The sequence below is a fragment of the Arvicola amphibius genome, chromosome 9, assembly GCF_903992535.2.
Source record: "Arvicola amphibius chromosome 9, mArvAmp1.2, whole genome shotgun sequence".
NCBI lineage: Eukaryota > Metazoa > Chordata > Mammalia > Rodentia > Cricetidae > Arvicola > Arvicola amphibius.
This window is the reverse complement of record NC_052055.2, coordinates 8,596,800-8,612,834: the sequence shown is the minus strand read 5'-3', so window position 1 is coordinate 8,612,834 and position 16,035 is coordinate 8,596,800. Positions and strand designations below refer to the sequence as shown.

Sequence of the window (16,035 nt, the reverse complement as noted above, 5' to 3'; positions counted from 1 at the left end):
ACAATGCTATTAACCCAAGTTAATACCACAAAATATGCTATAGAGTAGTCAATGTTTCCTTGTGGAAAATTAAAGACTCTGATTGATCAAGAATGTGAAACCCATAGCAGTTCCTACCTCAAAATGAAAAAAAGGGAACTATTTCAACACATTTAACTGTACTATCTTCAAGTTTTTCTGATCTCTATAATAATGCTTTTGTGCAGATATTGGGGTCATACGGGGTATGCATCATTAACTGTGCTATTTTAAAATTATTCTGCATATTCACTAAAAACAATATTCTAGCTGCCAGGTGGCTGTGAGACACGCCCGCTGGTGATGCTGAGAACGCAAGGTACATTTGCAGTCCGGACTCTTGGCTGCCTTTGGTGAGCAACTGTTTGGTACCGTGTAGAAGGTACTATTTGAAGCTCCTTTCAGTAAGGCATTTATATATATGTATGCGTCTATGTGTGTGTATGAATCCGTGTGTATCTTAAAACATTTTTGCTGCCACCCTGACTCCCCAACTCTAATTTTTAATTTAAAAAATTATAGGCTTCTATATTCCAGCAGTTTGCTGTAAGTCACCAAGAAGTTACCAAACAATGGGGCTGTACTGTCTCTCATCCTCTCTGACCTACTGAGAATGACAGGTAGGCCAATAACATGAAATTAGATCCAAATTCAGCAGTCATTTCAGGCCAACATTTGAAATCAGTGGTTCCTCATTACCACTCTGGAGACCTTCAATTTGATTTCCAATTGATGTGAACAGCAGACACTGTTACCAAGTGGTTTCACAAGATGTTATCTTTTCATATAATTCTTACCCATTTGCCTAAAAGGTACTTTTTTGTGATTTCTTGCAATGTGCTTCTAATTTAGTTTTTTCCATATCAAAATCTATTATAAATCATAGAAGAACACGACTAAAGAACTCATGGTTCTTGCTTGCTGCTGTGCTTGTAATACAAAGCTTGTATCATCTGTACCTCATGATGATGATGGCTACAGCTAGGTGCAAAAAACTGCAAATATGAAAGCATACTGATGTGTACTTATATACATATAGGCAGATGCTTACATATGAACACCAATGGCTGCTTTATGAATGTCTAAGGTTAAGGATACTATTTAAAAACAATTACCATAACAAAAGTTGTAAAAGGGAGCAGTCTTTACTCCCAGTCTTACAGAGAATATATTTAGTTTTCATCAATAAGTTCCTGTAGACTCTATTCACAGAGTTGGGAAAGTTTCCTTTCGTTTCTGAGGTCTTATTTTAAACCATAAATGGGAACTGAAGCTTTTTTTTTTTTTTCTCATGGTTTATTTTTTTTTATATTTAAAAATTTCCATCTCCTTCCCTCCTCCTCCCCCCTCCCTCCCCTCCTTCTCCCCCTTCTCTCCCCTCCTTCTCCCCCTTCCCTCCCCTCCCCTCCACCCATACCTCCCCTCCCTCCCTCTCAAGGCCAAGGAGCCATCAGGGTTCCCCACTCTATGCTAAGACCAAGGTCCTCCCAACTCCCCCCAGGTCCAGGAAGGTGATCGACCAAGCTGAGAAGGCTCCCACAGAGCCCGTCCATGAAGAACAATCAGAGCCCAGAGCCATTGTCCTTTGCTTCTCAGTCAGCCCCCGCTGTTGGCCACACTCAGAGAGACGGGTTTGGTCGCATGATCCATCAGTCCCATTCCAACTGGAGTTGGTGATCTCCCATTAGTTCTGTCCCACCGTCTCCATGAGTGAATGCACCCCTCTCGTTCCTGACTTTCTCCCTCATGTTCTCGCTCCTTCTGCTCCTCACCTGACGATAGATGAAGAAAATGACAGAGCCCCACCTTGGAGCACCGGACTGAGCTCCCAAGGTCCTGATGAGGAGCAGAAGGAGAGAGAACATGAGAAAGAAAGTCAGGACCGTGAGGGAACCTCCAGCTGGCGACAGATGGGGAAGGTGACTGAGCCCCACATTGGAGCACTGGACTGAGCTCCCAAGGTCCCGATGAGGAACTGAAGCTTTTCAAATGCTTTACGTTGATTGAACATTTTTTTCTAGTACAAAATATATTGGTTTTCAAATACAGGCTTACAGCTCTGGTGTAATTTGTGCTAATATTCTGTATATGTACTGGTCTTTATGTGTCAGAGACACTGAACATTAGAGGTGCACAGGAGTGCAACTATTACAGAGTACAGGGAGCTTATATGAAAGTCCAGATTCTAACTGCAAAAGTGGTACCAAATGCCTGTATGTAAATTTTTAGAGAGGAAAAAACCATTGGATTTGTAAAATGTAAAATTAACAGTTTTGCTACAATATCAATTTCTTGTTGACAATTCACTGTGGTTCCGTAGGGAGAATCTCTGCCCTATTTTTCACAATTTCTGGTAAGTCTTCAAGTATCTTGAAATGAAGTACTACTAAAAAAATTAATTACAAGTATGCAAAACAATGAGTACGGAATGAATATGAATTTGGGGGAAGACAATTTTGCCTATAATAGGAGGTTGACTGTCAGGGGTAAGCAAGAAAACAGAGAGCATCAGAGGCTCAACGGGAAAGAGCATGAAAGCACTTCTATCCTGAAATAGTTCTCACTGACTACAAGTAATCTCTCCTCCCCCCCCATACCCTCCCTCAAACAGGAAAACACATTACTAGGCAGACACATACATAAGGCATCACAAACAACTATGATCTGAGAATTTATGACACTCCATTCTACTAAAAACTACATTAATTTCTCTGAGCTTCAAAATTATAATATTTTTATTTTGTACGTATGGGTGTTTTTGCAGGCATGTATGTATGCATGTATGCGTATTCCTGGTGCTCACGGGAGCCTGAAGGAGGTGCCCGATGCCATGGCAGTGGTTAGAGAGGATTGTGAGCTACACGTGGTACTGGGAACTGAACCTAAGTTCCGTGCAAGAGTGATGAGAGCTCTTAACAGAGCCAACTCTCCAGTCCTCAAATTTCTTTCTTTAAATGAAGTTTAAGTTTCAAAATCACTCCTAAAATCCTAATTTTAGGAAAAGAAGCTAATTTGAGAATAACTGGACTACTGTTCATAGACTAAGTCCGTCCTTGATGTAGTTACTAATCAACAGTATGATAATACGCTTTCAGCACACAGCAGCACTGACCTCACATCTCTGTTTGTTTCTCTCTGCTGTGCCCAGAATTGATGTTCTTATGATTAAAGGTCAGAAGAAAGCCCTTAAGAAAAGATCCTATCTGCTGGGTGAGAATGCAAGGAGCTGACATGCAATGAGATGCTTTTCTGTTATACAGAACTGTCTTCTTGCTTTAAGACATCTATGTGAAGTAGCATTTCGGATGTGTCAAACCTAAGTTCCTGGGAGCAGTGGGTATATCAGTCAGGAACACCCACAGTTGGAGTCTCAAACAACTGAGTGGATGTTTCTCGTGCAATAGTAAGCACAGCAGTGGTTGCGGCCCATGCTGATCAGGCGTGTGGCAGTGTAGCCCATGGCTGTCTAACTTGTGCTCCCTCTCTGAAGCAGAACTGTCATTCTCTCATTTGCCATTCCGCGGTTCTAAACAGCGTGGGAACTCGAAGCACTTTTCTGACATTCAAGAACAGGAAAGGAGGCAAAAAGCATTACTTCACCAACTTCATCTTCTCCGTTGGAAGCAGGGCCTTTTCAGCAAGCTTCTGTTCATTTACTGGCCTAACCTTGTCAGATCTCACACCTATGGCTGTTACCACACATCATCTGTGCCTACATCCATGTAAACCATAAAACCTGAGCTTCTCAGTTGCATTTAGAGTCCAGATCACGTCCAGTGCTCAACAGCCACGTCTAAGAGAGCCAGACAAGACAGCAAATGCTTTCCATCCAGTAAAAGCCGTCTTACCTGACTGTTGACCATAAGGAGCAAACCAGCTCTGTTCCCTATGAGTTACGATACCTCCTCTGGATTCTCCTCTAATCCCAAGGAAAGAAAGTTCTGTCACTAACCTGAACAAAGTAACTCACTGTAAATAAAGAACAGAGATTGTCAGTGCACCTAAGCAGAAACTTATAAATTACTACTATTAACAATGTACTTCAAAGTTCTTGGCAGGAAGTTACTTTAAAAAATAAAAGCCAAGGTAAGCAGCTAGAGGAAGAACTAAATTACCACACAAATACAAGTGAAGAAGTAAATTCTTCTCCAGTGACTGGTGTGGAGGACAAGAGAGGGAGAAAAGGTAACGGGACAATGTGCAGGCACTAGGTTCTTTATGGCAAACATAAACGTTTCATAATGCTGGAAATGCAGTTAGTAGGTTTGTGTACACAAAAAGTAGATCTTCATGCTCACAAATCAGTAGTGGAAAATTGTATTCACGTGGGCAGAGTTAGTTCACAGAAGATACCACGTTTCTGTTCATGACCCATGAGAGAATAAAGTGAAAATACCTATAACACTGAAGGTTAGATGAAACATTAAAATAATTTACTGTACAAAGAACTATTAAGAGTTAATACTGGCTGATAATGAAGACAGCTGTTGGTTTTCCGCACAAGCCCTAGTGACAGATGGTGAACACAGAGCCCTGAATAGACAGCTGCCGAGTACTTAGTGCTCGGTCTTCTCTAACCTATATGCAAAATGCTGCAGAAGGCAGAATAATGGCTATGGACCACACAAAGAAAACAACAAGAAACTGTAGTAAGGAGGTGACTGTATATGAGAACTGTAATAATTTTATTCCTAAAGACAGTTTAGATTTTTCCCTTCACCCCCAAAACTAAGTAGACCCAGTGATAACAATATCTTTCACTGATATTTCTATGATCCTAAACATATTTTCTATATTTCACAACTAAAAGTTTTAATAAACACAATGTGTAAAAAGGCTAATTCTCAATGTTTAGCCCATATTATCTTCAAAACATTTTATGGACAAAAATGTATATATCAAAAAAATTTCAGAGATATTACCAACTTTAGAGAATGGCATAATTTAAGCAAGACTTACTATTAGAACAAATTGAAATAAACATTCACACAGGCTACAAAATCCAGTCTGTCACTATAAAACATTCAAAGTAACTTGTTTCTGCAAGCTGCAAATTTTGTAAATTTCTCAGCAGCAATGAGCATAACTTAGCTGACAAATGAGCTCTATAATAGCATACTAATTACAGTATAACAAAAGAAACCTGGATTTTCATGCATGAGTTTAATAAATCATGGTTTATTTATAAGGTAAATGGGGGCAACAAGAAGACAGATACACAATCAATAGGTCTTGAATCTCTCTTCCATGGACTCCCTCCAACTCCCTGCTTATCAATACAAGGCAGTTGAGGTTTATTTGAACACATTCTTTATAACTGACCTCTTCAAAGAAAATGAATGCAAACAGCATTTGGCATTTAGTAAATAAGTCACAGGCCAAGAAGTTCAGCTGTACAGTTTTGAAATCTAATGTCAAAGAGTCTCTGAAACCTTAAGACTGAGTGATCTGCAATGTTTCCAACATGTCTTCAACTGCCTTAAGAGAGTATTTGGTTTCCTTCTTACTTCGACCTGCAAACTAATTAGAAAGAAAAAAAGAATTCAATTAGTCTCAATATCACTGCAAAGTTTAAGCATCACACTCATGGTTATATTTTTATTGCTAATAAAAATATGATTGCATCATTTGTGTGCAATCACATGTTTTTCAATACAACAAACTCAGAGTTTTACGGACATTTGCATTAAATATTTTACTACATGTACTTGAGCAGTTTAAGCTGATTTTAATTAGTATGATAACCTATAAAAGCTTAGATTGGATTTGAAAACTGCCCTAGATCCAGACTCTAAAGCATTTATGAAGCACTGTAAAACTTAAAGGAAGTTTAAGCCATACATATAGAGGACAGCAGTTGCTATCTACTTGCCTACCATACAAATAGATGTTTGGAATGTCAAGCAAGTGCACAAATGAAAGGACTTTAACTAAGCATTTCAAAGTAAAAGTGCACACACTTTAACATTATTTAAAATAGGGGTCACATTGTTAACGTCTCAGATTTGTTAGTTAACTGGATGATATGTTTCTTGTTTATTCAGATTAGAATTTATAGTGAAAACCAAAAACAATATATCAAGTTCTAGGTTTGTGTATACAAAAGTAAATTCACAATACTTTAAATTTCAAAACTCATGGACTTAAATCACTGGGGAATCACTGCTCAATACCCCATGCTGATTTTAAAAAGAGTTTTCTAACTGTGCTGACACTCACCACCGTTTACATTAGCCTGATTAAACACAACAGATTTACCAGATAAACGATTGTTTCTGTGAGGGAGGGGAAGTCTATTCTATCTGTAGTCCTTACTTTCCCATGGTCAAAGTATTGATTAAAATGTGGTATTAACAACATCTAGTAATTCTAACACATTTTCCAACAATTACCTTATGACAGTAAGCAATACTTGATTTACTATGTGTTTATTTCTTTCATAATTACTGAATTTGGCAAACTATTCATGACCTGTCTAGAAAGACGGGATGAGCACACAGGTCACAGGAGCACAGGCTTTGTGACTGGTCACCTCCTCTGACCTGCCTATGCTCACAGTCACTCCTCCAGCGTTAGGTGCTACAGCTCAGTAGCACCTTGTCTACTTGGCAGAAGAGACGATTAGAGAGCATCTTAGCGATGGTACCGTAAACACAGGAACCCTGCCTTCCATAACGCAGCATCAAAGCTTAAGGAAGGGAAGTGGGAAAAATAGCAGTTACGGCTACGAATTATGGCAACATCATATTTAAAACTTTGTGAAAATAATTTCTCTTAGTAATTAAAGATTATAGAAAAGGTATGCCTCTTGCTCTATCATCCAGTTGATAAATTTACCTTTGTGGGATTTGGCAAGCACAGAAAGGCTTTCTTTTACTGCTCATTCAGTATAAACAGGAACGGCTCTAATCACAACATTTATGGACTGATTTTGATAAAAAGTCTTGTCGGGTTGGGGAAAGGGTATAAAACAATTATTCTAATTTATTATTCTATAATTATTCTAATTTTATCTTAAGAGCAAAGTGAAAACAAAAATTTGGGGACACCTTAACATCTGTTTTTAAATATTAGATTGCTAAATTTACATATAAATATACTTTCAAAAGTAAAAGCACGGTTCTTCAAAGTAATCTAATAAAAATACAGAAGTTAAGATAGTGTCAACACTACTGACAACCATTACAACTTAGGACAAACTAAGCTACCTCAAAAGTATATCAAAACACATTTAAAAAGTTGCAAATATAAATCTATCATTCCAAGTTCTTCCTGACACACAATTATCTAGTCTGTTCCAGAATTATATGGCAATTGAACTGATAAGCCAGGATCTAATTTTTTTCCTCAAATCATGATTTAATTTTCCATTTTCCAAAAGGGCAGTAACAGATCCACTTGGACAGTCATAATAACATATGGATCTGAGACAGACAAATTTAACAGTATATACAGAAAGTGTTGATCTGGAAAATTGTCAGCAGACTTACAAGAAACTTCCAGCTCACTAAACCAATGTCTGTTCTCCTCAACATGCTATACCAATTACTTAGTTAAAGAGCAAGCAGTGGCCATGTTTTGTTTTATTAAGAGGAAGCAAAGAAAAACTGCTGATAAAACCCCATTTTTTTTCAAATTTATAAATATGTAGAAAAACACTGCAGTAACAAATATATATTTTATGTTTTACACTGGTTTATATGTCTTGATACACGTTCCTAAATTCTCAAATGGCTCTTAAAGCTTTATCTAGTTACAAGAATGTGGGTCTGGAAGTTCTACTTCTCAGATCATTCTTCTAGAGGAAGAAATGATAGAAAGAAACTAAGGTGGGATGAACTGCAAAAGAAAACCAACAGTCAACACCACAGGGCATCTCAAGCTCAGGGCAACACCTGAGAACCCCAGGCCTACAGAATTCTGTGGAGTCCAAGAGGACTGCAGCCAGCACATCCGAGCCAGGCCTATCTGTGACAAAGAGCAGACACCCAGAGCAGTCACAAAGGAATGCTCTGTAACAAAGAGGGAAGACAGAAGAGACAAGTGAGGAAAGCTACTCATTACAACCCCAACTCCATCCCATAGACACGTCCTAACAGCTCAGGACCTCATTCCAATGTGGAAACAGGAAAGAGAACATGAACAAACTCCAAACTATCTTATTATGTTAAAAACAACAGAATGACAGAAAAAGGAGAAAGAAACCGAGTAAAGGGCAGGAAGAGGAGAAGCAATGTATTTATAATTGAAGTCTCAAAGAAGAACACTGGAGCAAAGAGGATAGAGATCATAACTCTAAAAGTGTCCTTTCTCAAGTAACAGGGCTGACTGCTGTAAACAAGGGGTCTGTGCACTTAGAAATACTGACCCCAAAACAATCAACAAATATATCACAGACCTCTGAATTTAAAGATAAAGAAAAAATTCCTTTGGGCAACCAAGCAAAAATCTAAATCATTTATGAGAAAAAGTTGGAATGGCATTAGGTTTCTGGGCAACATTCTATCCATAAGCCATTGGGAAAATACAGTTAAAACACATAAGTAAATGTAAGCCAAAAAGACTATAAACTGCCAAACTGTCCTGTAAATACAAATGTGGATTTAAAAAAACAAAACAAAAAGCAGGCAGGTAGTTTTCTCATGGACAAATTTCCCGAGAAAAAAGTTTCCTGAAAAAAAGGGGAAATTCCCTAGAAATGAGCTGCAGAAAACTAACAACTAGAGAAATTGGATATGCGCTCTGAAGTGCACGCAGACAATGCAAGCTTTAATAAGAGGTCTGGTTAGTTCACCATGAAGCCTTTCTTTTTCCTCTTATTATTTCCTGAGATAATACCAATGCAAATGCATTCTCACATCCAATATGCTTCTAAAGTGCATCCTCTGGTTTAACTTCCTGGCTTTATAATTTCTTCATATTTAACAAATGAGTTTTACAAATTAAAGGTTAATTATATCATTAAACTAAGAGATTGCTTTGTGGGGGAAAGGTCAGAAAGGAAGTATGTGATACAGGTCCAAGGCAGTACAAACAACTTCCAGTAACCGACATTTGCCTTTGTCGTTTACAGAGACCAAAGTGACAAAGAAAGGTATCAAGCAACCTACACACCAAAACTGTCAGTACTGACCTGATAAGCCCTGTTTATTTGATTAGCAGCCCAACTGGCATATTTGATGTTGTCCTTTTTCATTTTTGCACTTGCTTTTGGATTAGAAGCAATATGACTTGCAGACTAAAAACAAAAAAGAAACAGCAAAAATAAAATTCTTTTCTAGCTATGATAATAAAAACATGTAAGTGTCATAGCTGTAGAGAGTTGATAACATGTTTTAAAACACTGAAGCAAAAACAATTTTAAAATAAAAATAATGTTGAATAAAAAGAATGCTAAAAATTTAAATATAATTTAAAATGTATCATAATCCAAAATAACAAGACAAAGAACATTTTAAAGTATACCTAATATTATTTAACTATATATCTACATCAGCTCTTAAAGGTAAAATTTCTAACACTGTTGGAAATGTACTTTATAAACCAAAGCATTTTACTTAGGATATTGTTATTTCTTGCTACTTAAAAATATTAAATCTTCAATATCAGATTATCAAATATTAACAGAAAGAACTTCAAAAACAATTTAGCACAACTTCCTATATTAAAAGGTGAAAATATGTTAAGGCCAATAAAAATAATCTAGCTTGGGAAAAACAGGTTAGAGATCTCTGATCTAAAGAGGACACTCATCTCTAATCCCTTGTCATTACAGTGCAATTGTTCTCTACAGAACAACCTGCCTTTAAAAGCTATGTAGTTTAATGAGAGATTCTTAGTCTAATATCTACAAAATGACCTATAAACCTTCAAAATAACAGGTTGGATTTAAAATATATCTTTATACTTCTGGGAAAAGGAAGGTTGAACTTTGGTCGTATTCCTAAATATACCTTATTCTTATAAGGATCTGCCTAAGAGACTCAGGAAAGGATACATTTTCTTTTATAGCTGGTCTCCTTCACAGTCTTTGTACTCTCTCCTCTGAAGTAAGAGGGTTATCTTTATTCTTGTGGCAAATTTTATATATGAAATTCAGGTAAGGCAGTGGTTAAATAAAAACCAAATGCCTGGGCTGGAATCCCACCTTAAAATAGGAACTGTATGGTGTGTGCATATCTCAGTTGCAGCATTTATGAATTTCAGGTAGCAATTAGAATATGTACTTAAACAGTTGATGTGACTACCGATTTAAAATGAAAACCAGCACTCAGCAATGTCCTGTACAAGCAAAGAATTCTTAGTAAAAACTGTCATGCAGCTTTAAAGATGGCCATTATTTCTTAGATACTGCCAACAATGGTGCATCTCCAAGCCACTGTAATTGTTTCTGGTAGAATCAAAGAAAATTTTCTTCAAATTCTTTGAGGCAAACTTGAATCACATTTCGTTCCCGAAAATTATGTCATTTGTTTATTATCACTATATTTTCAACCAATTACCTTTCACTGGCTTCAACAAAAATGACATTCATCAAGAGTCAATAAAAAGAGACTAGTATAATATTGACAACTCTAATTGGATTCAGTAGATATTTAAAAGAAGCACATGAATCTGAGAAGGAAAAATGAAGGGGAGGATATTGAAGGAGTAGAAGGTGATTTTTATAAAAATATATTCGTGTTTGAAATTCTGAAATGATAAACTTTCAAAACGAAGGAAAAAGAAAAGGTAAATTACAATGTCAAAGAACAAGGGGACATGTCAGTTTCCCTGGCCTTTCTGACTGCAAACAGGTACTCGTCTTAACAATATTCTAAAGCTCCGCAAAATATCCTGCTTCTTACAGTACTTGTTAAATATTTTTAAGGTCTTCATGGGCCATGCTAACTGATAACTATGTAATTTCACAAATAATTTTCAAATTGTTTTTCTACACCTTTAAAATATTTAAAATTTGATATACTATAAAGTTTTCTTCTAATACTTTTTATTGGCATAGATTAAAATATCTTTTATATTTATAATTAGGAAAGAAGTACAGTAATACTGGGTACACACCCAAGAATATCAAACAAATGGACTATATATATATATATATATATATATATTATGCTTTAGTATCTAACACTGTTCGGCTGATATGGCAAACACATCTCAAATGAAATGTCAAAGAGCAAAGAAGCACAAACCATCACAGCGAAAGCTGCTCTGCAACCTCCTGTTCATAATCAACTATGCTCATCAACAGAACACAGAAAGCACGCAGGGAGAGATTGGGAGGCTTAGACGCCAGATTCTTTAGAGTAACGCTGAACACGCACACCAACTCACCATGTAAAGCCCAAACAGAGCTCTCATGTTTCGATTGTTGAGTTTCAGTGCCTGTGCAAAATACTTTCTTGAAAGCTCAAGGTTTTCAAGTCCACCTTGGGTGTATTTGACCTGTTAAAAGTTACAGATTGCTGAAACCTGTTTATTTTACTATTTTGAAATGTAGCATGCTCCATCATAGATAGGCATTAAGTAATAAGAACAGATATTCCATAAACAAATGCAGCATGCTAAAAGAATTCACTGTAAGGTAGGTAATCTAAAATTGAAAACACACACTTGCCCTTGCTGAACTTTTCTCTGCTATGAACATAGGATCAGAGCACCTATTATAAAGATACTGCCACACTAAGAAAGTATAGCACAATTTTCATTTCAATGGTCTTGCTGAGGCACAACACTGTCATTTCTATTACTGGTATTATAAATCTAGACTCCAAATAGGAATTCTCTATTTTATATCTGCGCTTTAATAATGGAAGCAATAGTCCTTTTATATCCTTTCATATAAGGTCTTTATAATACTACAGTAGTCAATTAAACTATGGTTTCTAATACTGTGCAAATTAAATGCATATTTCCTGTATTTCATGAATTGCCTAGAATATGTATTTAAAGCCATCATCTTAATAAATGTCTCAGAAGCAATTAAATATTGACAACTGTGAATTAACTGATTTATAACTAGGAAGATCAACATAAATACTGTATGAAACTACAAAGAATTTCCGTTTATCTGAAAAGTTAGGATTTCAACCCAATATTTAAATTTTTGACTTGCATCCCTAAGCACTCATTAGCCGTCATAAAGTGCTGACAAGCTGGCTACCGGGAGGAGAGCTGCGCTCACTCACTTCCGCATACTGCTGACAGTACAGGTGGTTGTGCGGGTTGCTCATCATTAGCTCCTCTAAGCAGAAGGCTGCCTTGGCATAACTGCAAAATATTAATGGGATATAGAGATTTTAAGTCACAAACTTTCTTAAACATACTTTAAAATATTTTAAAATCTTAGTGACATTAGAAACTTATTTCTAAAACTATTTAAGCAGATTTAAAGCATTTATTAATTCAAAATCTAGTATGTAGACTTTTATTGAAATGAATAATAAATCTATGTTTAAATCCCAAAGAAAGCTATGACTTCTCTAAAAGTTGCGTCATTACTGTGGCACCTACACATCAACTGCACAGGCCCTACCCTGGGAGCTGTACATAGCACAGCTCCGATAAATTTATTATTCATGTTTAAATAGCTAAAGTAGGAGAAGGAAATACAGCATTTAACAAAATACTGTACAAATTGCTTTAAAATTTAATTTAAAATTGTACTGTAAAAATTGCTTTACAACCTTCAATATATCCTACAAAAAAGACTTTTCACTTTTATATTCAAATAGTAAATCAAAATGAAATTAGGTTTTGCTAAAACTATCTATAATAGATTAAGTTAGATCAGATATTCCCTCCACTACTATTAAATCAAGTGGTGCTGAAAACAAGCAGAGAGAGCTGCCAGGATGATTCTGGTAAAAACAGCTTTTAGACCATGTGATTATAATTCACCTTAATTTTATATGCTTAAAGCTATGTAACCATCCTCACTAATTAAAGAAAACCCTTAAGAATGCTTAGTTGTTGCAAGGTTTATTCCCAGTGAAGTAGTTACCCTTCTCAAAAGAACAAGGCTAACTAAAGTTACTTTTAGTATTTATCAATATGTGCATATTAACACTTTACATCTTTTCTGAAATATATACTCTAAAATCCACACTTACATACACAGTAATAAGTAATTTCATTACGTGTTCATTGTTTGCCTTGTAATACTCAAAATATTTAAGTGTATTAACCCATTTTATCTTACAAAAACATCCAAAAAAAAGTAGAATATTAATGCTTTGATTCTCTGCACAGAGAGAGGTACAAGGAGGTCAACTACAACCCAGGCTGTACCACTGAAGAGAGCCACGATATGACTACTGCCTGCCTTGCCTGGATACAGCTCCACACTGCACTATGAAAACTTGTGTTGGCAATAGTAATGAAATTGTCAGCCGGTACAGCAGTTAAACACAAAGGGAATAAGGAACTAAATTCACCCTAAAAACTCCCCAAAATCATATATTTCTGGAGGATCTTACACAGAGATTCCTATCCAACTTCTGCAGTTTTTCAGCTCTTCTTATCTTTATACCTAAAGCTTAGCATTCGTTCTTGAAAAGGTATCCACTAAATAAGTAGACGGATAAAGGACTGGACACAAATCTAGAACAAAACCATGGGTGAAAAGGAGAAAGCGCTCTCTGTCTGACATTCAATATCTAAGATGCCACCAAAAATTCAAATTAAGGTTAAGATGAAATGTCCTCCCAAGATTTAAGTGATTTTCATGCAGCATACAACAAGGGAAGGCAGGGAACAGTGCAGTTAGGGGGGTGGAAGTTTAAGTAAATTTGATCGTGACTTTGTGTTTTAGTGGAGTTTCTAGGTTTTCTGCATTAGGTATATTTTTGCCTTGAGAAAAGATTTCCTTGATAATTTGAAACTTTAAAAATGCTTTTAGTTAGGGATCTTCAAAAAGTACAAAGAAATTGTAAATGACTGCCCCCCTTTATAAAAATAAAATCTAATGTCAGCATTTGTAATGCACACAGTTTTCTACTGAAATATTGTATGCCACCCCATCCTGAGCATATGCAGGCTTATTTATATATACACTTACTCTGAATACAATCCAGTAAACAGATCCTTCACCCTGGAAGAGATTCTGGCACAACACAAGGGGAAGAACGGCTCCTGGATGTAATGTGCATTCTACATGACAGCTATGGCTTTTATTCTCGATGCCACTTTCACTAAAATCATGAGCATGATTCCCACAGTCGCTTGTAAAGACCTGGGCAAAGGCAACATACACATCTCCTTCTGTTTTCTCTCTGGTGCCACCCGTGTGTAGTACTGAGAGAAAAGTTAACTATTCACACACACAAGAAAGTGTGCATGGGAATCTAATTCTATTCTTTCAAAAGGAAGGCAATGTGATATCATTCAGATTTAGGCCTAAATGAAAAAGAAGCCTCATACCCCACTTGGAGGTTGGTGCTAATGCTACGATGTTTGTAAACCTCCACTAGGACTCTGCACTAATCCTTGCTCACTAGGGTTTCCTCTTGTCACTACGGCAATAATAAAGCTAACAAAAACATTAAATACCCAATAACCAAGTTCCTACAGCATTCAACATTCTTGATCACACTTACTTTTTAACCCAGGCAACCGGATGCTTATGCTCGGGAAGAGTTGACTCTCTTAGGACTGAGGTTAATAAATGCATACAATTGACTGAATTTTTAAACAGCAGGGAGCATAATACTCTTTGTATATGAGAACAATTTGAACTCTAAAATTCACAATTTTGATTTCCCAAAAGAAATAGCTTAGCAAAAAGCCTTTCAGATTTCAAAGGATCCCATTTGTATTTAAAAGAAAAGCTTATTTTCTGGTTAAAAATAATTTAGTAAAACAAATGACCCAGTTAAAAGCTATTGACATAACAAGCAATTTTTATTTATTATTTTTTTACTTATTTGCTCATTTAATTAGTTCCTCCTCATCTACAATGACAGGTGATTGACTTTTTTCCAATCTTCTAGAAATGAGTCTACTGAACTTTACAGTTTCATTCTTAAATTCTACTTGTTTTTAACAACTTACTCATGTTCATTGATATAAAGTTCTGCGAGTTCATGCCAGGCTTCTTGGTCTCCTACAAATCTGATAGGAGAAAATAAGGGAAAAGAGTATGTGTAAATGTTCTATAAATGAACAAACTAGAAAATCAAATGCAAATTCCATTTTAATTAAAAAAAAAAGATTTATCAGAATAACAAAACACAATCCCCTTGTAAAACACTCACTGTTCCAGATACTCATTCAGCTCTCGAATGGCCTCCACATTCTTCCCCTGGGCTTTGCGAATGGCAATCTTACGCTTTCTTGCAGCCTATGGGTTGACATTAATAAAGGATTAGGTCCTCATGAGTCCCTTGGTTTTGTAAAGAAAGTAATTTGACTGTGCAAATTATTATCTCAATGCCAATGAAATTCCATTGTGGAAGAACTGCTTGGTGAGAGTTTATAAACATCCCCATGACATCCCACTGGGGAATTCAGACATTCCTCCAACAATCACACATGCTTTACTTTTGATGCATGCAAAACGTATGCATCATTTCATCCCAATAAATAACCATCCAGAGTCTTGTAATTACAAGCCAGCAGGGAATCTTAATCTCTACCCACCCAATGTTCTTCATTCCATCACATTCCTAGGGTCACCATCTTAAGAGGCAGTGGAGATTGGGGGGTGGAGGAGGGTATCACACAATTGACACTTGAATGACATTAAACAAATCTGGCTTCTGACAATTTTTTTCACAATTTTAAAAGAAAAGCAAATTACTTATGAATCTTTAAAAAGAATAGAATAGGCCTTGATAAAAAAATGTAAAAACTTACATTTTAAAGTTATAAAAATGATAAAGAAATTAATGTTACTAATTTATGCATTCTTCAATTAACTATGAGATAACTGATGTTTGCCAGGTACTGTGCCAGACAATGAAATGATAACTATAACAAGAAATTAAATAATTTTTAAAGGAATTATCTCATGAGAAA

General features: G+C 36.1%; 1 protein-coding gene across 2 annotated transcripts in view; it reads right to left on the bottom strand.

Annotated features, from left to right (window-relative positions):
* Positions 1–5,176: 5,176 nt before the first annotated feature.
* Positions 5,177–16,035, bottom strand: part of Emc2 (ER membrane protein complex subunit 2) — a 30,913-nt gene continuing 20,054 nt past the window's right edge. For both annotated transcript variants that reach the window (XM_038343423.1, XM_038343422.1), the window contains 6 exons: positions 15,273–15,358; positions 15,070–15,129; positions 12,207–12,288; positions 11,353–11,463; positions 9,152–9,256; positions 5,177–5,538 (listed from right to left, as the gene is read on the bottom strand). In XM_038343423.1, the coding sequence (XP_038199351.1) occupies positions 5,452–5,538; positions 9,152–9,256; positions 11,353–11,463; positions 12,207–12,288; positions 15,070–15,129; positions 15,273–15,358 (531 nt within the window). In that variant the 3' untranslated portion in view covers positions 5,177–5,451. The remainder of the gene's footprint in view (positions 5,539–9,151; positions 9,257–11,352; positions 11,464–12,206; positions 12,289–15,069; positions 15,130–15,272; positions 15,359–16,035) is intronic.